We start from the raw sequence: 27,205 nt of genomic DNA, 5'->3' as shown, positions 1-27,205 counted from the left end.
CCATAATTACAAAGTAATCAACATGCCCACCCCATCAGCACCTGGTACCTCTGCACCTCCCAGCAGCCTGATACCCCATGGGCCTAACTCCTTCTCCATAACTTACTCCCTGAACCTCTCAGCTAATACTACCATAAACGTCAACCACAAACTGATCAAGCTACACCTTGAATATCAATTACAACACTTCTAAAGACCTCAAGAAAACAGACCTCAACTTCCACACATCCAGACCCGTGAAATGGCGCACAACCCTAGCCAATTAATGCTCAAAATAGGGACCCCCTGCAGGGACTAACAGTACTCCTAGGGCAGGGTAAATAACATTATGAATTTAAACACCTAGGCAGTCTAAATACAAAACACTATAATATTCAATAAAAAGACATTAATATTGTTGAAGGAGACACAACATACATAATATTAAAAAAATATATATGAAATTTATTATATCCAAATTGCACAATGATGAAAGTAAATTGATAATGAAAGAATATGCAATTTAAGAATATGGTTCAGAAAAATGTCACTAAAATAGACAGTACATTACACAGCATGAAACAAATCACATATGTAATCCATCAAATAACAAAGTGCAAATACAAGAAAATATAAACAGGAGTGGCTAAGGCTAAACCCTAGCCAACCTTCTAAATATCTCTACTTCCTTTAACATCCCATACGACCGAAAACTCGTGAACTCATCTACTTTTAATGCAATGCCACCATAACCATCTACAATAACACAATTATTATGATCCAAATTAAAGATATCACCTGGGACTTCCTCAACAGAGCATGCGCCCCACCCTCTCGAAATGCTTCACACCCCCTCACCCGCACAGAGTGATTCACCTAGTCAAGCCAATCACTAAAACCAGATCTTCTCCTAGCAACAACATCAACCCAAAACCCAACCCATAAGCACCCCTGTCAACCTGGACTTGAACAAACCCTCATCCCCTCTATCACTTCCCCTTTCCTGGTGGAACGCAGACCTAGAGGCTCCTGCACCCATCATTCCTAAATGGTTCCCAGCCACTCTTGGCTCTCAGAGGCCAAAAGGACAGTTATGCTCACTAAACTCCCACTCCAGTCCTGATCTGACCAGGAAAGAAACACCCGGAAACTCAACCCTCAGTCTCTCTGACCTATATCCCTCTCATCCAGAACGCTGCACATACAATAATTCCCACCCCCTTTACTTCTCGCTCTCCTAACTGAACACTGTGCCCATGACTGAACTAAAGGGACGGCTATTTCACAAGGAAAATGACCTCAATAAAGTAACACATGGCAGCAAAAATATCCTACTGATCTTCAAATCTGATCCCATAGAGGCCCCACCTTCCCTCTACATTGTCAGACAGCCCCTACGAATGCCTAAGACCCAGCCCCATTGCTGTTCCACAATTCTCTTTGACAAACTAGCTCACAGACTGAAAAGATCGAGCCGCAAGATATCTCAGACTGAAGAAACAGATGTAGCCAGAACTAATGTCATGTCACCAACCCAGGACAACACCATCTCAAAGATCCAGATAATCACCGGAATAGGAAGAGACAGCAGCCCCATCAGAATTGCTATACCAGCATTCCACCACATCAATATCCCCTTGGTTCCCCCTGCTAAGAAATACAACAGCAGAAATAATTTCAACTGCATACTCATTAGCTGCAGATCTGCAACCAAACATGCAACAGATCTAGCTGAAGCCATCCTAAATCATGCCATTGATATTGCATTCATCACAGACACAGTTACTCCTCCTATCCGATCCTTCACCTACTAGTCCCTCCTGGCTTCTACAACATCAAGAAAGACAGAGAGAAGTGCCACTATGGAGGCATTGTCATTATCCACAAGAACAACATAAACATGGCAGAAGCAGGCACCTTTACCTACCCAGCATTTAAACTTTATAGCGTGAACATTATGTTGAAGAACAATAAAACAATGAAATGTCACCTCCTTTACAACCCACCTGGCAAATCACCCTCCTTCAGTGAACACTTGTCAGGACTGATACTACACTGCTCACTCTCCAACGACAATAATTTAATCGTAAGTGACTTCAATCCGCACTGGAATAATGAGAATGATTCTCTTATATACTTCCTAAATAAACTCTTACCGTGCAAAGATCTTATGCAGCACTGCAAAGGTCAAATGCACACCAGAGACACAACCCTGGATGCCATCATAGTTCACAATGCAGCAGTGAATATTTAGAACATCCTTCCAGTTAACAGGTCGGATAACCACACCAACCTGTTCCAAATCACCCAAATGGAATTACCCCCTATTCATAATCAGAAATCTACACAATGGTCCCACAACATAAGTCAGACTCCCCGAGCAGATCTAGAAAATAGAATGAGGTATCTACTTCCTCCCCTGACAACCTCTCAACAGATGATCTTACATCCCACTATAACTCAACGATATAAACCATCCTAGACCAACTAGCCCCCTAAAACCCCCCAAAATTTGATACTATCTTGTTATCCTGGTTCACCAAAGAACTCAGGGGCATATTATAAAGACAGGTGATAAAATGATCGCCGCTTTAGCGGCATAAAACTGCTGCTAAAACGACGATAATGGGCTTGATAATATGCTCTATGGAATTCCAATTGAAGCTCAGGTTAGATGTCCTTCACATCTAACATGGGCTTCAATTGGAATTCCATAGAGCATATTATCAAGCCCATTATCGCCGTTTTAACGGCAGTTTTCTGCCGCTAAAGCGGCAATAGTTTTATCGCCTGTCTTGATAATATGCCCCTCAATGTTGAAAGAAAGCATCTTAGAGCTGAAGAAAGACTTTGGGGATCTAATTCTTCCACAACCCACCTTCAATAGCTCAGAATAAACCCAGGAAATACAAAAGCCACATTGTAAACTAAAAAGCTGCATTCTTCCACAGGGTGCTATATAAAGCAAAGAACCACCCCAAGGAACTTTTCAACGTCATGAAAAAAATAAAACCTTTAAACCAGCAAAACAAAATCCACATGTCTCCAAAGAACATTGTGACAAATTCTCAAAATTCTTCAATGGCAAATTCATGAAGATCAAACTCTCCCTATACCTCCATACCCTGCCTTCCCCCGGATACAACACACCTTCGCTCTCTTTGAAATCCCAAGAAGGGGACACTCTCCAAGAGCCCCCACGGTGCAATACAATCCTAGGTTCCCCTCAATTCACAAGAGCTGGAGGTAATTCAACCTGCTTATAGAGGAGTACATCTCAAACTTGATTGCAAACTTCAAGCCCTCCGCTCACCTGGCTGACCCTCTTCCAGCCTCCCCGGTGAAGAGTCTCAACCACGCAATGACACCTCTCTGAACTAAGATAATAAAGAGCTCCCTGAGCAAGGGGGTGAAGTCTGACGTCCTTAAACTGGGCCAAGTCATCCACTAGCTAAAAAAGTCACGCACTGACCCGGATGACCTCAACAACTTCAGGCCCATTTCCAACCTTCCTTTCATGGCGCAAATTCTTGAAAAATCCATTCCCTCCCAACTCAACCATCACATTGTCACCAACAATCTTCCTTATTCACTCCAATCGGGTTTTAGGACTGGATTCAGCATGGTAACAGCTCCACTTAATATTGCAGATGACATACACAAATCTCTGGACACGGATAGATGCTGTCTGCTCACCAACTTATCAGCAGCCTTCGACACAATCAGTCTCCAGTTGCTTTTAGAAACCCTCCAAAAACAGATCGGAGTGAATAGCCTGGGTCTGAAATGGTTCACCTCTTATCTACACAACTGCTCCTAAAAGATAGCGTTTTTTTGACGCGGTGCTCCTGCCCGCTTCACTCCACTTTGGATTTCCCAACAGAGATTGACACCTCTGGCACACTTGAGTCGATGTTCCACAACCCTCCAGGGCATCGCGGATTACATTGTTTTGCCGCGCAGACCTGCACCCCACGGGGACCTTATTTAGTCCTACGTTGTCCCAACAGGTTTTAACCCTTGCAGATACATCAGATACCTACTGGACTGCCGTACCTTCCTCGCCCTTTGACTTGGACCATCCGCCTACTATTCAGCACTATATCAAATTCAAGTAACCTGGTCCTGATGACGACCTAAACTAAGACAGGTCGAAACACCATCGACCACCCAGCATTATCTCTGGCTTCAATGTGGTCAATCTAAATAATTTAAAGCGGAATATTTATCTTGTATATACCTTCATTTTTGTTATGGACCACAAATCTTATTATAATTTTTGAACTGTTCATGCTGTTTTCTCACCTCATTGGGTCACTGGGCCGTTCACTATCACCAGCACGTCCAGTGCACAACCCACTTATGGTTACGTATACATATAATGTACTGTAGTGCTGTTATAACTACTTGCAAATATGAACCTTTTTTCTTACATACTTCTTTGCGTCTCCCTTTTTTTCCTTCTCTCCTTTTGATTAATTCCTCTTGTTTAATTGCCTTGTGAATGATTACTGGTTGAGACATTGTTTTGTGTATGCCCAGTAATTCTATGGCTTACAACATTGTGAACATTTCTGATTGTCTCTGGCTGAACTGGTTGTTTGTTTTTCATTCCCTAGGTTTTTCATCTCTACTGTGGATTGTAATTTGATCAATAGGCCTTAGACACTTTGGTCCTAATTAGGATGTTAGTCGGAAAGCCTCCGACCAACATCCTTGGTTTGAATTCCGACCGCTGTATAACGATTACGGTAGTCGAAATTCAAACCAGCCGGCCATTCCGGCTGACTTGGGACAGGCTCAAGGGCAACATCGCCCAGTCGGAACTGCCACAATAACCCCATATGGACGACAAATTCGCGGTTGGGATTAGGATGTCCGTTTCCGACAGGCTTTCCATGTTGGGCTTTCCGACATGGCAAGCCTGCTGGAAAGCGACTTTGGGGGCCCCTAGCAGGGCCCCCCTTCTTCAGCAGCCTCCGGATGGGGGCCACGGGGGCATCTATAGTGTCCCCCTGTAAATCCCTGCACCGGGTGGTGCCTGCCACATGGTGCAGGGATTTCCAGTGACTCCCATTTCAATATGGGAGCTGGTGCTGTGACCAGTTTCCGACCACCGCACAAGCTCCCATAGGGAAATGGGAGTTTGCGACCGCACTTGTGCGGTCATATTGTAATTGCGGTTAAAGACCGCCGATCCGAGGTCGGTCAGTTTCGAAACTGCATGGATGTTGGTCAGAGGCAACTCTGACCGACATCGTAATTGGGGCCTTAATGTTCTAGCCAAATCTTCTTTTGCTTTCAACCAGTGTAGTTCTGCCATTGCAAAATAGGCAATAGAATGACCGTGTAGTGTGTAAAATATGAATTTAGAGAATATTATAAAATGATTAAGTACAATTGCCCTTTCCAGTTGTACACATGATGTTGTGGAATTGTGAAGTATGATTTTAATAAAGCAAAAACCAAAGGAAATGATGGACGGAGTGTTGAACATTGCAAGCACTCACCCCCAGTCAACTGATCTGGGTTTAATCCATCACCGTTCTTTAGCCCACTCTGCCACCCCAGTTCAGACATGGCCATAAGCAAATCAGTCTGACCCTGTGCCTCATGGGAACAGTCCAGCCCAAACTGCCAAGCCACGTCTTCCCTGGACCGGAAACAAGCTTCCTAGGACCGGTTTCTGGCATTTCAGCCGTCTTCAGCCAGGCTTGCTTAAATCCAGTGGCAAAGTGAGCAAGGGACTCACGTCTGAGCATACCCTGCCAACTTATGGCGAACAAAGCAAAAACCAAAGGAAATGATGGACGGAGTGTTGAACATTGCAAACACTCACCCCCAGTCAACTGATCTGGGTTTAATCCATCACCGTTCTTTAGCCCACTCTGCCACCCCAGTTCAGACATGGCCATATGCAAATCAGTCTGACCCAGTGCCTCATGGGAACAGTCCAGCCCAAACTGCCAAGCCACATCTTCCCTGGACCGGAAACAAGCTTCCTAGGACCGGTTTCTGGCATTTCAGCCGTCTTCAGCCAGGCTTGCTGGGGTGAATGTATGACATTGTTCTGCATTCTGTCCATCAATTGTTGTTTTTGCATTTGTCACCCCGAGTGGGAAGGGTATGCCCAGACGTGGGTCCCGTGCTCTTCATGCCACTGGAATCAAGCTATCCTGGCTGAAGAGGGGTGATACCCCGAAACCGGTCCTAGGATGCTTGTTTCCAGTCCAGGGAGGACCTGGCTTGGCAGTTCGGGCTGGACTGTACCCATGAGGCACAGGGTCAAGACTGATTTGCATATGGCTGGGTTCAAACTGGAATGGCATGGTGAGCAAAAAAACTATGGATTTAGGCCCAGATCTCTGTACTGGTCAACGTCGTACGGCCGTGTCGTCATTTGATTCCTCCAATGGTTAGTGGCCCCTTTACTTCATTGCTTACATCATAAGCACTATAGGGCATATCAGCAACACCCGGCGATAATTATCGCTCAGCGCTCTTAGCGTGAGGATAATTATCGCCGGGTAACGAGGATTTTTATCGCTGAAATAGCGTGCAATTAGCAAAGCTTATCTCCTCAGCGATAAAAATCCTCACGCTAACTGCCTAACGTAAGATTATCACTGGAAACCCAGCGATAATCTCACGCAATGTGGCGTTAGCTTGCTGATAGGGACTCACAAACTTAGCCATGATATCCACCTTCCATAGGATATCATGGCTAAGTCAGTCCTGAAGCAGGCGTAAGGAAAGTAGCGATAACAGGGGTTATCGATACTTTTCCTGCTGCTATGCTTCATAGCGTGGGGCTTGATGATAGGAGAAATGTCGCTAATGTTAGGTCAGGAACGCCCACTTTGCATCTCATTAGAGATGCAAAGCTGGGCGTTAGGAATCCAGATGCTAAAGCAAGGTTTCACGCGTTAGCGTGGCCTTGCTAATTAGGCAATAAAATTATCGCCGCTTTTCAGCCGAAAACGGCCGCAAAAGCGGCGATAATTGTTTTATCGCCTGCTTGTAAATATGCCCCTATAGTCTTTATTGAGTTTGTACTACTCGAGGCAGTACAACCTGCTTTGTTTACTTTCAGCGCTCTGTGCGCGCTTTCACTTTCGAAGGTGCTGGGACAATCTCGACTGCTTGTTTTATCTGCGCAGCTTATCCAAGGGACTCACTGAGATATGCGACGCACGTAAGAGACAGACCTTGGATTTTTTCCGTCTCTTCACTGATAATTTCCACAGCAGGTAGGAGAATGGGAGGTAGACAGTGTCTTGCCTGTCAGCTTTGCACACATGCCTGCCCAGAGAACAAGTGACTGCAGGGTGAGTAAGGTGACCATATGAATTTGGGTGCAGATGTAGGTGCAGAGTGGGACGAATGAATGTATGGCTAGTGATGGGCTTGTTTGAGTGAGATTACAGAGTGAGCAGTGAGGGGGACTGGTGAGAGAAGTGTCCCATGAGTGCAGGGTGAGTAGTGTGCTCATGTGACTGCAGGGTGAGGTACAGGGTGAACTGCGCAAGCGCATTTTGAGTGCAGAGTGATCACTGTGAGTGCAGAGTGAGCGGTGTGCTCATGTGACCACAGGGTAAGTGGAGGGAGAACAGTGTGAGCTCATGGCAAGTGGCATAGTGGCAAGTGGCATAAGTGCAGTGTGGTCATTGTGAGTGCAGGGTGAATGGTGTGAGTGCATGGTGATCAGTGTGAGTGCATTGTGATCGCTGTGAGTGTAGGGTGAGTGCGAAAGTGAAGGGTGAGAATGAGGAGTGAGTTGTCTGAATGCAGGGTGCTTCCCCAGCCACTTCAAGTAACTCAGCATGTTACTGAGGGCTGGCGTAGGGTTTCAGATATAAGTGAAACTATTGCTATTATGGCATTATTCAGGACAGGGTCGGACTGGACGTAGTGGGCACCGGGTGTTTTCTGGATGGGCTGGAAGGGTGGGGGCCAGTTCTGGACTGGAGGAGGCCATTTTTGGTACAGGGGGCTGGTTTTGCAGCAGTGCTGCAATATCGGCCCCCTTTACCAAAAGCAGGTGCAGAGAGGCACCCCCCTGCACCCACCCAACTCCCCCACAGCTGGTCCAACTCAATTGCCAAGGCCAGTTTGTGTTCCCAGTCCGGCCCTGTTCATGGATCGAGGGTGGAGGAAACAAATATTGTTCTCATCCTGCAACAAACTTCCAGTCTTGTGATTAGGGTTGCCAGCTCATTATATAGATGTCCCTGATGGTACAAAAATAATCAGTCACCTAGAGTCTATTTTCAGCACTTATCTGTGCATACTTGGAATAGAAAATATAAATAGAAAGCATTTTTAATTGTGTTCTAGGCCTGCTGAATGATCCATGACTGATAATTAAAGGAAACAAAGACAGAAAAGTCACATTACAAATGAATAAATGCGATTTTATTTATAACCCTATTTAGTCTCAAGACAAGGTCTTTGCAGGCTCTTTAAATAATAGATAGCTGGTAATATACTTTGGCCATCAATACTTTATATCCTTTTCATGAAATGCATTCTCACACTACTGAAATGCATTCTCACAATACAGCGGTAAAAGTAAAATACAAATGTAAGGAATAGGTAGAGTGGGGGCCGAGGGGGTACTAGAACGAGAAAAAAAACTAAGCATTGTTAAACAGTTTACAAAGGTATGTAATTATGCAAATGGTCTTTAAAGACCTGTGAAAAACTCGATGCCGGAGATAAGACTCCAGACACTGCCCAGCCAAGCCCACAGCAGCTCAAGCTGCAGCAGCCTGGGCTGAGACACAACGGGGGCGGGGGGCTGAAGCCCCTTCAGCCCTATGGGCGTTGCGCACCTGACTGTAACCAACACGGGCCGGCCCGGGGTCACCGTAGCAAGCTGTGAGCTCTTTCCCCCATGCCCAGCTTGTATGCCATCATGATGTGACTTGTCTGCAGGCAGAGCATCAGCAGTGCAATCAAACGCTGCACACGCTGGCTGATTGTATGCCACCAGAGCACCTGGCAAAATGGAGAAAAAGTGAGGGAAGACAGTGGTCGCAAGGAAGGTGGCAGGGGTCGCAACTGCTGATCTGCGACCCCTAAATGACGTCCATGAGTCTCAACTAAAGTGCTACAGAAATTGTTTCTGGCAGCAAGGGGGTGTGAGATACTCTACAGATTTATTAGGCTAGCTGGCAACATAATCACAAATAAAAGCGCCAGATTATCAACATTATGATTACAAAACAGGAAGACAAGAAACCCTCTCATTAATTTAAATAATGCTGTATGCTCCCACAATCCTTCCCCTTGAACACAGCCCTCCCCTTCACCCCTCCTCCATCCTGACTCAAGGAAGACAGACAGAGCATGAAACGGGCCCTTTAATGTATTCTAATTTTACATGCAAAACAAGGATTGATTTCTCAACTGAGACTGTAAAAACCCTTAAAGTCATCCATGCCCACTATGGAGTCACTGTTTACATAACACATATTTTAGCTCCTCTTGCGTTCTGTGATATTATTTGCCCCTTTCCAGATGTTGTCTTTCTGTAGTTTTTAGATCATGATTTCATGGGTGTGTGTTTAGCCCGTAGCTGCTTGCATTTTATTGCAGCATTCTGTACAGCTCTCATCCCTTTCTATTCACCATGCCACATAATTCCCCTACACAAATATACTCCACACCACACACTTCCACCCCTCACAATTCCACAACAAACAATTGCAACACAACCCACATAATTCCACTCCACATACACTCACAACAATCCAAACCAAAACACATAGCTAAAAGACATTCACCCTTATGCATCAAGCCAAAATCCAGTCGGTAAAATACCGAATCGTTAATAGCTCCCGGTATTGCGTTAAAAATACCCAATCCCAATGCATCAACCCAAAACCTGAGCAAATAACGAATCGCAAAATAAATAACCTCGAACATACCGAATCGCTAATACCCAAAATGCTAATTTACCGAATCGCTATATACCGAATTAGCAATTACCGAAATCACTATTAGCTCCCGGAAAGTGCCAATAGCAAATAACGATTCGCACCCCAATGCAACAAAACTCGCTAATAACGAAAATCCCAAAAATCGCTATTTTGCAAGAGCTAAATAAGGGGAATCAAAACCTGGAGGTAAAGTAAAAAAAAAAAAAAAAAGATGAGGCAAAATTTTTTCCAACATGTGCAAATGATTGAGGCAATCACTAAACCCTTAAATGTGGCCCAGGAGACCCTGCTGTTGGCTCCCACAAAATGGATGCCCTCTACGTGCTTGCAAGGAGGATGCGGATCAATGCAGCAGGACAGCGCAGGAGAAGGGTCCAGGAGCGAGTTTTCAGACTGCGCATAACCTTGCTCGGGCAGAATGAGGACGAGGTGTACCAGAAGTATCGCCTCAATCGCGCTATGATCATGCGCCTGATTGCAGACCTGGAACCATTACTGCAGCACCAGACACACCGGACAAATGCTATCCCTGCGCACGTTCAGGTCCTATGCAGCCTGCACCTACTGGCCTCAGGGAGTTTCCAGGGGGTAATTGCGGTGGCCGGAGGTGTTTCGCAAAGCGCACTGTCACGCTTCTTCAAGAAATTCCTAGATGCCATGCTGACAATGCTCCACACACACATCAGCTTCCCCACAACCCCACAGCAGTTGGACCGCACTAAACAGGCTTTCTACCAGGTGGCACAATTCCCACATGTGATTGGATGCATCGACTGCACGCATATCCCCATATGTCCTCCAGCAGCAAATGAGTACCTATTCCGGAACCGCAAGTCATACCACTCGATCAACGTGCAGGTTGTGTGCGATGCCAACAACATCATAACGGACCTAGTGGCACAATTCCCAGGGAGCACACACGACTCATACATCTTCCGCAACAGTGGAATGCACAGGCGACTAATCAATGGAGAATTTGGAGAGGGACTCCTGCTAGGTACGTAGAAATACGCTTCCCCACACCAACACCACACATGTATGTACATCACCAATGCTAAGTCTATGCTTCTATCTTCTAGGTGACAGTGCTTACGCCCTGCGGGAATACATACTCACCCCATACCTAAATCCAGCAACCCCGCAGGAACATCGCTACAACGCTGCACACATCAGCACGAGGAATGTGATAGAGCGGACTTTTGGGATTCTCAAGAGCCGCTTCCGTATCCTCCACAAGACTGGCGGCGCCATGCTATACCAACCAGAAACATGCTGTCGGATAATTGCTGTATGTGCAATGCTGCACAACATTGCCACCAGAAGGGGGATACCCATGGAGGTGGACAGGGATGACGACCACCGGGCTGACCAACCACCCGCCCAACGACGACAGGCACACATCCCAAACACAGCAGAGGGCCATAGGAGGCGGACATACATAATGCAAAATCATTTTTGACCCTGGGTAAAATGAGACATTACAAGTTGGTTTGGGGTGCAACTGTTTAATGCACAGTAGCACTGAGGATTGTGCAACAGAACTAGCATTGTAAATCATGCTCCGATTGCATTCATGTAAATAAAAGGTGCCTTAAAGTCAGGCCTGTGCAAACACAATAATTGGATGGCCATGGTTGCCCCACCATGGTCCTGCAGCATGTCCAACTGTCTAGTGGCGCTTGCCACGTACCCCAAGCCTCCGCTCAGGTGCATCCAATGCCTCACCATGGCCTGTCCCCGTGGAGGCACGCGAACTGCGGCGCCTGGTGCTGGCCTCTGCCAGTGACACGCTGCTGACACTGGAGGCAGCCTCACTTGTGTCATCCCCTCCCAATGCAGCAGCACTGCATGTACTGCTCTGAAGTTGTTCCACAGCAGTGGTGATGTGTCCCAGTGACTTAGCGACATCCCCGCAGAAGTGCCCAAGGTCCACCTGCAGGGAGACTGTGCGGCGTGCCAACACAGCGGTGCTGTTGCTGTGCCGTGTTATGGCCTTGGTAGCGGCGGCGGAACGCAACATTAGCTGCCGGTTACTCCTCCTCTGGGACTCATGGCCCTCCCTGATGGCACGGGTGAGCTCACGTACCTCCTCCCTGAGCTGAGCATTGCCATCAGCAACCGCAGTGGTCTGGTCCCTGACCGCCGTGCCCATGTCCCTGACCGCCGTGCCCATGTCGGTGACTGCTGCAGTCATGGCGCGCATCTCCCTCGCAAGGCGCACGATATTGCAGCTAATGCTAGCCACATGTCGTCCCTGCAGGCGCTGTGTACGCAGCATCCTCTCCTCGATTGCAGAGGTTGTTGGGACATCCTGGTCTGCTGAGGAGACGGAACTGCGACGGGCCCTGTGACGCCGTGCGTGTCTTGAGCCTCCAGGTGGTGCAGCAGGTGGTGTGGATGTGCGCTGCCTGGGTGCCAATTGCGGGGGGGTGTTACCATCTCCTGCAAGGGCGCAACTTGGTGCCTGTGCCTCTGCGGTATTGTGGCTGTACTAGCTGCAGGCTGTTTTGCTGGTGCCGTTGCTTGTGGCGCTGTTGCTGGTGCCTTGGCTAGTGGCGCAGGTGCTGGTGCCTCAGCTTGTGGCACTGGTGCTGGTGCCGTTGATTGTGGCGCTGGTGGAGGGGGTGCTGGTGGGGTGGCAGGTGTTGGTGATGCGTGCGCATCCTGCGCTGTCTCCTGGTCTGACTCGACGGGTGTCTCCGAAATGATCAGCTGGTCGCTGTCGTCAGAGTCCCCAGGTGATGCATCTGTGTGTGAAACAGTGCATGGTTAGTGGGATGATTACACCTACATAGTGTTGTACCCATTAATGTCCCTCTGTGGTCCAACAAATGAACAGTCTCCATCCATGTACAACTGATGTGGTGTATGCTCATTGGATTTACGCCTGTACATGCACACTGGGCTGACTAGACTACAACTCCCAAGATGCACTAGTGTCATGTGTGGAGCTGTCTGTGCCAGAGCTGCAGACACAGTGAGATTGGGCTGGGGGCATGGGTATGGATTTACGCTATGCTGGGTGTGGCACAGGCATGCATCTTACCTTGGGCACTTGTGGCTGCGCCGGACGTGTCCATCTGGGTCACCCCCACGACGGCTTCCCGCTCTATCGTCCCTTCCACAAGGTCCTCCAGGGCTGTGTTGGATGGTGCAGTAGATGTGCCGCCTCCAGTCCTGCTAGCCTCCCGGAGCCTCTCAGCAATCCTCTCTTTGGCGCGCTTCCGCAGGTCATACCACCGTTTTTTAAGGTCGTCGATGCTGCGGGTAGTGACGCCAACCGCATTGACCCTCTCACGGATGCGCAGCCAGATGCGCCGCTTCTCTGTCTCAGGCACCTTGAGGGACAGCTTGCCAAAGAGGCGGTCGTGTTTGCTGGACACTCCCTCGATGAGGTACTCCAGCTCCCTGTCCGAAAACTTCTTCTTGCGCTTGCGTGCAGATTCTGCGCTGGATGGCACTTCCTGCGCCATGATGGATGTCTGATGTGATTTGCAGAATCGGTGTGGCCTCACTCTGCACAGGCAGTCTTTCTTCCCAGCTCCTGTCTGCTCCTCTGTCGAGGCTATGTGGGTGGGGCAGCAGTATTTCCTGGTTGGTGATGTCATCTGCACGTTCCCGGAGCGACGCGGCAATTTGCGATTTCGCTATTACCGATTCGGTAATAGCTAACTCGGTATTACCGAACTCACTATTAGCTAATTCGGTATTACCGAACTCGCTATTTGCTAGTCAGGCCGTTTGCGTGCCCCGCTATTAAGGAATCGGTAAATTTAGCGATTTTTAAGGAATCGCTAAATTTTACCGAATCTGTTGATGCATGCCAATTACCGATTCCTTAATGGCGATTCCTTATTTTTCGCTATTAAGGAATCGGTATTCGTTTGGTTGATGCATATGCCCAAAAGTCCTTTACAATGCTAATAGCTCTAACTCTTGCAAATGTGAGACCTATTGCACTGCAAATGCTTGTTCTTAATGTAGTTAGTTAGGCCTTTGATGTTTAAGTGACAACAGTGAGAGCCATCCATTGGCATACAGGCTTGTGCTGAATTCCAACAAGTTGAGTAAGTGAAGGGTTGTTTAGTGCAATGCTACCTAGCTAAATTTCCTTGGCAAGAGATGCATCTATTGACCCTTGTTGTAATTCGATAGTGTGGGTTGAAAGGGAGAGGGTATCAAAATTGTGTGTTTGTAACTTTCAAGAAATGGTATTCATGGGAAGGAGTACCCAATGTCAGAAAAACTTGTAATATGAAGGGATTGAGGTTGGAGGGGTAGGGCATGAAGGTTGGCAGTAAAAGGGTGGTGTGCACCTGTTTAGGCCCAAAGGAAGCTGCTGCACCACCACCCAAATTGAATATACTACTTTGGACAATGGGGTATAACTTTCAACTTCCCACTGGAGGTGGACGGTAAACTCTGCTCTGCCGATGGAGTTCACAGAGTTTTTCTCACTCTGCACTCCACTTCAAGGGTGGAGTTTTCCGGCACCCACCACTAGTTTTGACACTATTCTAAGTCTGCAGACATGTTTACTGATCAGGATCAGAACACATTTAGTGCTCTAATCTGCAATATATTCCCTCATTCAGGTCTAGCAAGCGGGCGGACCCCAGCTCATCACACGCCACGTGCCATTGGCTAATTCTTACCCAGAGCCATTCAGCCACTTATATGAATTGAAAGGTGCAAGATCCGCATCTTCGGGGCAGGGTCAAAGCTTACGACAAAGGACCCTGGGTGCCTCTGAGTCTAGAGAGTGTCATGCTCCCTGGACTGGATTCATAACGCACCAACACAAGCAAGGTGTACCTAACAGGCTATGGGTAGCTGTAAGTGGCCAAGCAGAGCATGAAATCTCTGAGGTAGGCAGAACAGATGCAGGCAACCAATGGAGACAGACCTTATAAGCGTCTGGAGGCACTAGATTCCATCCCACACTTGCCTCCTGGCCAATGAGCAGCTTCCTCACAGGCTCCTGCAGGAGCCCGCCTCTTCCCCTTGGCTCAGACAGTTCAGAGGTGTGCTCCTGTGGCTCAGGAAGGGAAGTTGCAGCAGCCGCGGGGCAGGCATGGGATTCCCCCATTAGGACCTTTAGACGGGAAGCTTCGGTCTGGCAGCAGGTAGGAGCTTGTCCTGCGCTGCGAGTAGTACCTGAGAAGACAAATGCCATCCGCGTACTTATCTTTCCTCTGAACAGGGGCCTGTGCTGCTCGGTGAACTCCACTATCCGCTGGTAAATTTGAATCGGTTAGCAGCGTCCACAGAATGCCTCATTACTGGGGCTAGAGTCCCAAGAGCTTTCTGATGTGTCACTTCCTGCCCAGGTTATTAAATATTCTAAAGCTACTCATTAGCACTTGGAATCGAATATGGCCTCTAAACTCATGTCCTGAGCGTCCTTCTTCCTCTACCGTGAGGATTTTTATATGGTGTATTTTATAGTGCTTTCCTCCTTTTGGAAGCATGACAAATGTGTGTATACTACATTTTCTTGTCATTTTTAATTGCACTGCTTCCCTGCGTATTCTCTGCACTATTTGGAATGTGCCTTAAACAGAGGGGTGGGCAAATGGAGCAACAGCGCCTGCTCGCGGAACTCTGTGGAATTCCACAGAGCTTTTAAGCAACTCCCCGGAATTCCGCGTAGTGCAACTCTGCGAGCTTCGCCCACGCCTACTTCCAACTACTCATCAACTGCTGAATAGGAAAGATGGATCCTAGACTGTGGAAGCATAATGCAGTTGAATATACCATGTGGAACTATGACCACAACAAGAGGTGTTATCAAGGTTATGGAGTAGAGCCTTCCAAGGGCAGAGTAGTGGGAAATAGAGTCTACAACAACAAGACATGGAGAAATGCAACAGGTAATTACTAACACCTAACAGCAGCACTCCAGCAGTGGGGTATATGCAAACCAGATCTGATATATATAATCTTTTATAACACAACAGAACAAGGGGTCTAAAATAGGAACAATTGTCATCAGAAACAAGGTAACCTATCTAAGTTGAAGGATTCCTTTTAAAGGACAATTCCCCTCCCCTACCAAAGGCATGCTTCATCATCTGGAACCTCCTTGCACCATGATACCTAGTCACGGTGCGGGCTACAACCCTCTCAATGAGAGCGAGGAGCACAGCGGTTGTTTTCAGAGGTATAATAAATATTCTGAGCTGGGGGTAGTGAAGTAAGCATAGCATGCAGAAAATAGTGTGATAATTAAAACTGGCTACAGGGTACACAAACACCTTTATTTGTGCGCTCCTGGGTCAAGATTAAAAATGAAAGACGCTGCAGGAAACATAAAAAACATTAAACCTGCAGAGGTGTCTCACCAGGGTAGGCCCTACCTTTTAGCCTGCACCCTGACTAGGTATCACAGAGCGAGGAGGTTCCTGAAGATGAAACATGCCGTCCTTTAAGAGGAATACGCCATCTCAGCTAAGTTACTTGGTTTCTGATTACAATTGTTCCTGTTTGACATCTAAGTGTTCTATTGTGTTATATAGTGTAAATTTAGGGAGAAAACTCCTGCTGGTCTCTAAATCTCCTTTGGCCCTCTTTCTGTATCTCAAATATAAAACTATGCCACAGTATGTGCAGGGGAAATTGGAGATGCATCATAACAGCAGTCTCTCAAGCTAGGTTGGTATTCCTTAGTCCAATGTTAAAAGATATGAAGATCAGCAGGGAGGAGAAGCAGGAGGTGAAGGCCCACCTACCCAGGATGCCAACATCCTCTCATGTCACAGTTTGAGTGGGGACCTCCCTCCCCATCTTGCATCACTATATACTTTATCAGTCAGTCCATCTTCTGGTCACAGACTCCAGTCATTCTCTGTCAGATAGTGAGGATTCTGCAGTAGAGGCAGTGGATTGTGGCCCGCCTCAGTAAGATATTTTCTCTCCATCTGTTGTCAGAGTCTCTGAGACATCCACGGCCAAAGTATTCAGGGATTTTAAAGAGGCTTCAGTTTATGATATTCTTTGTAACAGCCATCAAAAGTAATGAGCATAGTGACTGGTTGCAATACATCATTTCAGATGTCCTATTCATGGAAATCAAGGCGGAGGGCAATGATCTTTTTTCTCTTGATTGTTTTTTCTTGCAAGAAAATCAGCAGTGACATGAATGCAGTGGTCCTCATTGCATAGAAGGCCATTCTGATTTTTAGTCAAGCATAAGACTTGGCAGATCTATTTCTTGTGTGATATCAAATGGGGTAGCTAAACAACATATGGTAGGCCTCTCTATGGCTGCTTCGGTAAAGAGGAGTGGATGGCTCATTTTTGGACTTGGAAACGATACAAGGTATGAACGAAGAATACTGTGCATAGTATGACAGGCACTGTGCACTCAGGACACTGGGGAAACTTACAAGCCAGTTGTCCCTTCTTGCTTCTTGAACTTCAGTATGACAACAAACCTGTATGGTGTTTGTAGGCTGTAGACTCACATGGTCAAAGGACCTTGCAGCTAAAGCTTGAGTTGCTAGGCTTGTCAGGAAGACCAAGACTCCATGGGGGTCTGACCCAAATAGTTCAAACAATACTGAGATCAATTCAGTCATCAAAGTGGTGAAGATAGTACAAATGCAGTGGATAGCTTCATCATCTCCAAGGGCAAGAGTCGTAGAAGAGGAGGCTTTCCTAGCTCCTTATAAGTTTTGCAACAGTGTATTTTGGAATGTGAGTAACTGAAACATAACTGGCTTGTAACACCCAGGTAAAATTCATCCTGTAGAGTTAAGGCCTGGTGTTTTTGGCAACTGTGGCAGCAAACACTATTCATCTCTATGGAGGTGGTGGGCACTGGCCACCTGGGTCTTGTATTGGACTTTCCTGGTGCCTCAGTGCATTTGTTGAGTCAAAGGCATCTTCCAGGGTGTATTCCCCCAAAAGTACAGTAGACCATTGAGGGGACTGGTGGTGAATGTTCTTGAAGGTCCCATACTGCCCCCACTTCCTTAACCTCTCCTCATATTCATGGTTCCAGATGAGTGAATGTGTGGTTCTTCTAGAGCAAAAGTATCCTTCTTTCATGTCTGTTAATAGCACACTCCTGTCATTACCTCCTCTCAAGTGCACCCATTGTAGCTCGGGTGGTGAAAAGGGCAGAGGGGTTGAATATTACCCACCACACAGCACCAGTCCTACATCTGATAAAACAAAATCACTATGTTCCATTGTTAGGATGCCTTGAGCTGTTGGCCTGAGCCTCAATCTTCTGTTATGGTCTCACATGCTGACCCCAGTTTCACATGGTAAGCCTCCTAATGGTTTCCATGGCCCTATAGGTCGATGCGCTGCTCCCTGGGAACCATGTGTAGATTGTGGATGGTTAAGGTGGGAAAATGCTTCAGGGGAGGCTGGACATGTTGGTTACGGTCAAGTCCCACCTCCATAGCTTACTTCTATTCTAGACTCCATGTGTAATATTATGATGATTTTCTCGATAAAAAACTGGGAAAGGGATTTAGAGTACATGTAAACTCAAGGGAGGGTCTAGCAAGTCAAAGGGTTTGAAATTCAAACTGGTCACTGCCATCTCAGTTTGTCAGCCTGAGTAGTTGATGGTAGGTTTCTTTGGGCTACCTTTGTATCCTTAATCAGAAATATTATGTGATAATAAAGACCTTAATCTTTGCCCTCCAGTGAAAGATCCTTCTTCCATTTAGGGTCTAAGCTCAGACTTGTTTCATCTTATGCATTGGAGTTTCAGACCAATAGATGCTTATGGTCGCAGTATACTCTCATGGAAGACTACATTCCGCTTAGGCGCCAATACGGAGAGGAGTCAGTTCTACATGTGCTTTAAGAGGTTTGTATAAAGATAATGTTGTGCTCATGATGCCCTTTTGGTTCCTGTCATACTAACAATAACAAATACCATTACACTGTGCGTCTTTTTCCCCAAACCTCAATATTTCATGGCTTAGTAGTTTCTTCTCAACTGTGATCTTAGAAGTAACCCTGAGTGGAGTTTGTGGAGTTGCACTACGCGGAACTCCGCGAAGTGCAGAAAAAAAATTCCGCCGCACTACGCGGAGCTCTGCAAGCGGCAGAGTATGATAGAAAAAGGCAGTTCGCGTTGATTGCATAGTGTCGGATGCTTGTCCGCACAGTGCAGTCATCGCGAACGGTACCATGCACAGTGCAAGCGGTCCCTGCTTTCATTTTCTTTCGCTCGAGTAGATTTTTACTCGAGCAGCAGCTTTCTCAACACAAACGGGCTGTTTCTCAACGCGAGTGGTCGCAAGCATACACGACCACTCGCAATGAGAAACCTGACCCCCCCCACATTGAGAAATCTTGCCGGGAGGTTGATTTTCCACGCTCCCGGAGGAAAAATCTCACAGAGAGGTTGATTTTCCTTGCTCGTAGTAGCCAACTTGACGTTGACGAACGCGAGCGAGGTAAAAAAAACTCCGCTCTGTTCGGAACTCCGTGAGCTCCGCATAACGCGGAGTGCAAAAAACTCTGCAAACTCCACGAGCGGAGCGGAGTTCACTGCCCAGAGTTACTTAGAAGTGCCTTCAAGCTCTAACATGACCGAACTTCCTTTTGTGTATATTCGCCCTACCTCCATGTCAATTATACAAGGACAGGTTTGAGGAAGACCGCATTGAAACCTTGTGCTGCAAAACATGCATCTCTGAATTAACCATTTATCCCAAGATGAGAAGAACTCTGCACTCTCTACCACAGCTATGGCATTGCTGGTAGTTTGTGAACACGTGCCAATTAACATTGTTTGTAGGTACCTATGCGGGCCACTCTGCTTATATTCTGCAAGTATTGTTCATTTCCTGGAAGTATCCTTACAACAATATATTGTACACTCTGACTATTGCCAACTGAAGCTGTCTTCCTCCGTTTATACTTCATTCTATTTAATGTATTCATATAAGCGTTAAAAAACAGAGGGCCATAAAAGTGAAATAATGTCACATTTTGTTATTATTAGCAGTGGCCACTCTCCAACTACTTACATCATCAGTTGTGTTTATCTAACTGATTACAGAAACTGAGGTGGGTGCAAAGCTTATGCGCAGGCAGGAGTTAGCAAACACATAGTTGCAGGTAATGTTATAAGTAACTTATAGAACTCATGACCACCAAATGGTCTGTTAGCATCAATGGATCAAAGCTGAATAGTACCCGTATATAGGGGTCCATTACGATGGAACGTAACGGTACACAGGACCGACCACCAGAGGTGCAGCGGTCCCGCTGTGCCCATTAGGATGCGACTGCCACCCTGGTGGTCGTATCCCGCATATTTAACATTGTGGCGGGCGGTGCTTTGAGCAGCACCCGCCACATTGTTAAATATACATGTTGTGCATTGGCATGCATAACGTGACAGGCACCGCGCGGTGCCTGCCCACCTTGTGCATGCCAGTATTGGGAGGTACCATAGGTATCCCTAAAGTGCAGCCAAACCCCCTCCCCCAACCACCCGGGGCCTCAATGGGTCTCCAAAGTTTTCACCGCATGCTTTTCCATGGCGGAGTCTCCGCCATGGAAAGGCATCCAACCGCAGGCATACTAATGTGGATGGCGGTGCCTACAATGCACCGCCACCATATTGTGTCCCTTTTCCGCCCGACCTGCAATCCGACCGGCAAACGGTCTTTCCGTCCGCCGCAGTGCCCCTCGCCATACTAATATGGCGGGGGTGAACCAGGAACACTTGGTGGGTGGAAATTAATGGTTTTTAGAGGTTTCCAGCAGAGGGTATTCGAAGTCGTGGCCCGAAGTTCAAGAGAGAGGATTTTTCACATAGAAGGCGCCACCAGCACTGGCGAGACATCTTTTATGTAAACACACAGTTTCTGCTCCCACCACAAGGAGGTGCACAGAAATTAAAATATGTTAGCAGTAAATTTAACCCCTTTGATGCTCATGACGGAACCATTCCGTCATGAGGACAGGGGCACGAAATCCCTCAGCTGCAGACAGCAAAGGGATTTCTCTTTCTTTCCCAAAACCTCGGGAGCTGGGGAAGAGCTTCCCCAACTCCCGAGGCCTCCCCCCCTGGTTTGTGTGCAATGACGATCAGCGCGCACGTCGCGCTGTCGTCATTGCACAGAAACCGAAACTGAAATGAGACTTTAGGCTCATTTCAGTTTAACTTTCTATGTGCTCAGGGGGCTCTCTCAGCCTCCCGGGCACGTAGAAAGGCGGGAGAGGTATCATTGGAAAGGGGAGAATCTCCCCCTTCCAATGGTACCCCTCCCCAGTGGATCCCTGCTGGGAATCGCCCCAAGAGGGCGATCCCCAAGCAGGGATCCACCCACTAGACACCAGGGAGGGGGGAGAAGCCCCTTGGGCAAGGGCCTTTGCTCCCCCCAAATAAATTTGGTATCATTTAGTCTTTTTGCCCCCCCCTGGGGGGCAGATGGGGCAGTAGCCCCCAATCTGCCCGCCCGGGGGGGCAAAAATCCCACTATACGCCAGGGATTTTTAGTGCCACTTTTTTGTGTGCATATATTATTAGGGTGGGGGCTGCCCATAAAGGGCATGTCCATGCCCCCACCCCCGCAAAATGTACAGCCTTTCTGACCCTCCCGGGGGGCAGATGGAGGCAGTAGCCCCCAATGTGCCCCCCCCAGGGGAGCAAAAAGCCCACTATGCGACAGGGATTTTTTATTGCCAAATTAAATTAGGGTGGGGGCTGCCCAAAACGAGCATGCCGATGCCCCCACCCCACGGCTGCAAAAATTACAGTCTTTCTGCCCCCCCTGGGGGGCAGATGGGGGCCGCAGCACCCAATGGGCAGAAAGCCCACTAGATACCAGATATTTTTTTTAGATTATAATTAGTGGTGGGGGCTGCCCAATATGGGCATGCCCATTCCCCCACCTCCCACAAAAATGACAGCCTTTCTGCCCACCCTGGGGGGCAGACGGGGGCAGTAGACCCCAATCTGCCTCGCTGGGGGGGCAAAAAGCTCACTAGATGCCAGGGATTGTTTTTGGGCAAATTTGAATTAGAGTGGGAGCTGCCCAAAACGGGCATGCCCATGCCCCCACCCCTTCCCCCGCAAAAATTACAGCCTTTCTGTCTCCCTGGGGGGCATGTGGGGCAGTAGCCCCCAATCTGCCCCCCGGGGGGGGGGGGAAGCCCACAAGACGCCAGGGAGTTTTTTTAGGCAAATTTTAATTAGGGTGGGGGCATTGGCATGCCCGTTTTGGGCAACCCCCACCCTCATTCAAATTCACCCCCAAAATGTTTTCATTGGGGTAGGAGCTGCTCCAAATGGGCATGCCAATGCCCCCACCCACAAAAATTACAGCCTTTCTTCCCCCTGGGAGAAAGATGGGGCAGTAGCCCCCAATCTGCCCCCCCCGGGGGGTAAAAAGCCCACTAGACGCCAACGATTACACTGGTTTTTTTATGCGTGGGGGTGGTGGGGGCTACCCAGAATGGGCATACCAATGCCCCACCCCCCAAAAAAATAGCCACAGTGTTTCTGCCCCCCCTTGGGGGTATATCAGGGCAACCCCACCCCCGATATCCCTCCCCAGGGTGGCAGAAAGCTGACTAGGCACGGATTTGTTTTTAGCAATATGCCTACCTGTGGATTTTGGGCCCTAACACAGCCGGCACATAGGGAAACCTAGCAAACCTGTACATTTTTGAAAACTAGACACACAGGGGAATCCTGGATGGGGTTACTTGACTGGCTCCCACCAGGTTCTGTTACCCAGAATCCCTTGCAAACCTAACAATTTGTCCCAAAAAAACAAATTTTCCTCACATTTCTGTGGTGGAAAGTTCTGGAATCTGGGTGGATCCACAAAATTCCACCCATTCAGCGTTCCCCAAAGTCTTCCAAGAAAAATGGTACCTCACTTGTGTGTGTAGGCTTAGTGCCCGTGACAGGAAACGGCCCAAAACGCAAGGTGGACACACTACATTTTCTCAGTGAAAATTGACCCTTTTTTTGCAGAGTGCCTAGCTGTAGATTTTGAACCCGAGCTCTGTCGGCACCTAGGGAAACCCAGCAAACCTATACATTTTTTAAAACTAGACACCCAGAAGAATCCAGGATGGGGTGACTTGTCTGACTCTCACCAGGTTCTGCTATCCAGAATCCCTTGCAAACCTCAAAATGTGTATAAAAAAACTAATTTTCCTCACATTTCTGTGGTGGAAAGTTTTGGAATCTGTGTGGATCCTCAAAATTCCACTTACCCCACATTTCCCAAAGTCTTCCGAGAAAAATGGTACCTCACTTGTGTGGGCCCAAAACCTAGTGAGGCGACATTAAAATTACCTATCACAAACCAATCCGGTTTTGTATTTGGGGTCACCTGGGTTTTTGGCCCCGGGCTTGGCGGCCATCTAGGGAAACCTACCAAACCCACACATTTCTGAAAACTAGATACCATAGGGAGATATGGCTTGTGTGGATCCCCCAACGTTTTCTTACCCAGAATCCCATGCAAACCTCAAATTTAGCTGAAAAACTCACTTTTTCCACACATTTTTGTGTGGAAAGTTGTGGCATCACTGGCCTGACACAAATTTCCTACCACCCAGCGTTCCCCAGGTCTCCCGATAAAAATGGTGCCTCACTCGTGTGGGAGCAACAAGTACCTGCGACAGGCAAGGGCCCAAAACGCATTGAGGCTACATTAAAATTGCCTATCACAAAACAACCTGGTTTTTCAAGGGGGGGGTCACCTGGATATCTGGCCTGGGACTCGGCGGCCAGCTAGGTAAACCTACCAAACCCACACATTTCTGAAAATTAGACAACCGGGAGATTCCAGGGAGGTATGGCTTGCATGGATCCCCCAATGTTTTCCTACCCAGAATCCCCTACAAACCTCAAATTTAGCTGAAGGAATCACTTTTTTCACACATTTCTGTGTGGGAAAGTTGTGGCATCAGTAAGCTGACACAAATTTCCTATCACTCAGCGTTCCCCCAGGTCTCCCAATAAAAATGGTGCCTCACTCGTGTGGGAGGCACAAGTACCAGCGACAGGCAAGGGCCCAAAATGTATTGAGGCGACATCGAAATTGCCTATCACAAAACGACCTGGTTTTGCAAGGGGGTCCCATGACTTTTTGGCCCGGGGCTCGGCAGCCACCTAGGGAAACCTACCAAACCCACACATATCTGATAACTAGACACCAGGGGGATTCCAGGAAGGTATGGCTTGCATGGATCCCCCAACGTTTTCTTACCCAGAATCCCATGCAAACCTCAAATTTAGCTGAAAAACTCACTTTTTCCACACATTTTTGTGTGGGAAAGTTGTGGCATCACTGGGCTGACACAAATTTCCTACCACCCAGCGTTCCCCAGGTCTCCCAATAAAAATGGTGCCTCACTCATGTGGGAGGCACAAGTACCCGCGACAGGCAAGGGCCCAAAACGCATTGAGGCGACATCAAAATTACCTATCACATTACGACCTGGTTTTGCAAAGGGGGTCACCTGGATTTCTGGCCCGGGGCTCGGCAGCCAGCTAGGAAAACCTACCAAACCCACACATTTCTGAAAATTAGACAACCGGGGGATTTCAGGGAGGTATGGCTTGCATGGATCCCCCAACGTTTTCCTACCCAGAATCCCCTGCAAACCTCAAATTTAGCTGAAGAAATCACTTTTTTCACGCATTTCTGTGTGGGAAAGTTGTGGCATCATGGGGCTGACACAAATTTCCTACCACCCAGCGTTCCCCCAGGTCTCCCGATAAAAATGGTGCCTCACTCGTGTGGGAGGCCCAAGTACCCACGACAGGCAAGGGCCCAAAACGTATTGAGGCAACATCAAAATTGCCTATCACAAAAAGACCTGGTTTTGCAAGGGGCGTCCTATGACTTTTTGGCCCGGGGCTCGGCAGTCACCTAAGGAAACCTACCAAACCCACACATTTCTGAAAACTAGACACCCGGGAGATTCCAGGGAGCTTTGGCTTGCATGGATCCCCCAACACTTTCTTACCCAGAATCCCCTGCAAACGTGAAATTTAGCTGAAAAAAATAACTTTTTCCACACATTTTTGTGGGGGAAAGTTGTGGCATCACTGAGCTGACACAAATTTCCTACCACCCAGCGTTCCCCCAGGTCTCCCAATAAAATGGTGCCTCACTCGTGTGGGAGGCTCAAGTACCCGCGACAGGCAAGGGCCCAAAACGTATTGAGGTGACATCAAAATTGCCTATCACAAGACGACCTGGTTTTGCAAGGCGAGTCACCTGGATTTCTGGCCTGTGCTCAGCGGCCAGCTAGATAAACCTACCAAACCCACACATTTCTGATTACTAGACGTCTGGGGGATTCCAGGAAGGTATGACTTGCATGGATCCCCCAACGTTTTCTTACCCAGAAACCCCTGCAAACCTCAAATTTAGCTGAAAAAAATGACTTTTTTCCACACATTTTTGTGTGGGAAAGTTGTGGCAACACCGGGGCTGACACAAATTTCCTTCCACCCAGCGTTTCCCCAGGTCTCCCGTTAAAAAAGGTGCTTCACTCGTGTGGGAGGCACAAGTACCCGCGACGTATTGAGGCGACATCAAAATTACCTATAACAAAACGACCTGGTTTTGCAAGGGGGTGTCTCATTACTTTTTGGCCCAGGGCTTGGTGGCCACCTAGGGAAACCTACAGCTAGGCACTTTGCAAAAAAGGGTCATTTTTCACTGAGTTCGTCGGGTTCTTGGTGAATCTACAAGTCCTATATATCCCCACAACCAGCAAGGTCCAGCGGATGTAACGGTATCTTGCTGTCAAAGAGTTGTCATAATTAGAAGAAGTTACAGGTGAAAACGTTGACACAAAAGGCTGTTTTTTTAAACTAATTTTCGATGTTTCCTATATTTAACTGTTAGTTTCTATAAAGGAACCTTGAAAGATCTACACAAATTACACCTTGCTGAATTCAGAATTTTGTCTACTTTTCAAAAATTTATATATAGCTTTCCAGGATCCATTATTGCTTTTATACCCATGTCGACCATTAACTGGAAGGAGGTTGAAAGCACAAAAAACAGCAAAAATAGGCTATGTCCCAGAAAAAGGCCAAAACTGTGTAAAACATTTTGGTTTTCTGACAAATGTCTGTCATTTCCTAAAAGCTGGGAAAATTGTGATTTCAGCCTCACAAACCCTTTTTTGATACCATTTGTGTGGAAAAACCCAACGCTTTCATTTGCAGCACTTTTTCCCATTTCCCCCCCCAAAAAAATGTAGCTGTATTTTGGCTAATTTCCGGGTCCCCTCCAGGGGAATACACAAACCCTGGGTACCTTTAGAATCCCCAGGATGTTGGAAGAAAAGGGCGCAAATTTGGTGTGAATACCTTATGTGGTCAAAAGGTTACAGGGGCCTAAGTGCGAACTACCTCAAATAGCCAAAAAACAGGCTTAGCACAGGGGGGGGGGAAGGCCTAGCAGCGAAGGAGTTAAAGAGAGTAAACAGATTTACAACCAAATGTATCTTTTCCTCTGTAAAATTAGGGAAATACTGTTACACAATTTCGTTTAATCATGATTTCTATATAGAGAATAAAAATGTTTCTTGAAATAGCCTATGTTTAAGTGAGCATTTGCATAACAAATGTCTTTTACATTGCAGGGGTCTTTTTATTACAATTCATGACCGGGGACATCTTGCCACTCTGATGAAATCATGGCCTGAAGATGTCATTAAGGTAAATTGAATATACAATGTGTGTCTTGCCCATGTTTGCATTTATCATTGGAATCGTTTCTATACATATCAGACAAAATAGATATACAGCTATTGACTTTATATCTTCTTCAGATGATCATTATTACTATAAGTCTAGGTGGAGAATTTGAACAGTCACCCCCGCATAAGGAAATAAGCCCTAACTAACCCTTGTTTCAGCTTTACTCCTCCTCCGCCATTGCAAGGTTGCTGCTACCTCCCCATGACAAGATTGCAGCCTCAACTCCCTTTTTCATGATTTCCACCCTTTTTACAGTGCCAAAATTACATACGGTACACATATCAAGTACGCACTTGTATATTTGTGCATTGCGTCACCAGGCTTCTTTCAGTGAGATGCTGCTTTTTGATCTCTCTGTCCTTTTTGCAGTAATACATGGAGACATACTTTTACTGCACTGCAAGCCGGGGGGAGTATAATAAGGAGGGGAAGGGTAAGAACCAGGTTGCACCTAAACACCGTGCACTTTTGTGCATGGATTTTGTAGCATGCATTAGTACATTACTGTCAGTACTACTGGATTTACAAATTCTTGTTGAACTTATGCTGTAAG

General features: G+C 47.2%; 1 protein-coding gene and 1 long non-coding RNA gene across 2 annotated transcripts in view; one reads left to right on the top strand and one right to left on the bottom strand.

Moving 5' to 3' along the window:
- ME1 (malic enzyme 1) overlaps positions 1-27,205 on the top strand; it is a 1,430,669-nt gene that overhangs the window by 469,521 nt on the left and 933,943 nt on the right. Inside the window, exon 4 of the mRNA XM_085611027.1 lies at positions 26,535-26,610. Within this exon, the coding sequence (XP_085467153.1) occupies positions 26,535-26,610 (76 nt within the window). The remainder of the gene's footprint in view (positions 1-26,534; positions 26,611-27,205) is intronic.
- LOC146817428 (uncharacterized) overlaps positions 1-27,205 on the bottom strand; it is a 195,579-nt gene that overhangs the window by 46,919 nt on the left and 121,455 nt on the right. The gene's annotated exons all lie outside the window — the stretch shown is intronic.

The sequence above is a fragment of the Triturus cristatus genome, chromosome 6, assembly GCF_964204655.1.
Source record: "Triturus cristatus chromosome 6, aTriCri1.1, whole genome shotgun sequence".
NCBI lineage: Eukaryota > Metazoa > Chordata > Amphibia > Caudata > Salamandridae > Triturus > Triturus cristatus.
Note: the sequence above shows the minus strand (reverse complement) of the source record. Positions and strands in the feature narration are given on the sequence as shown.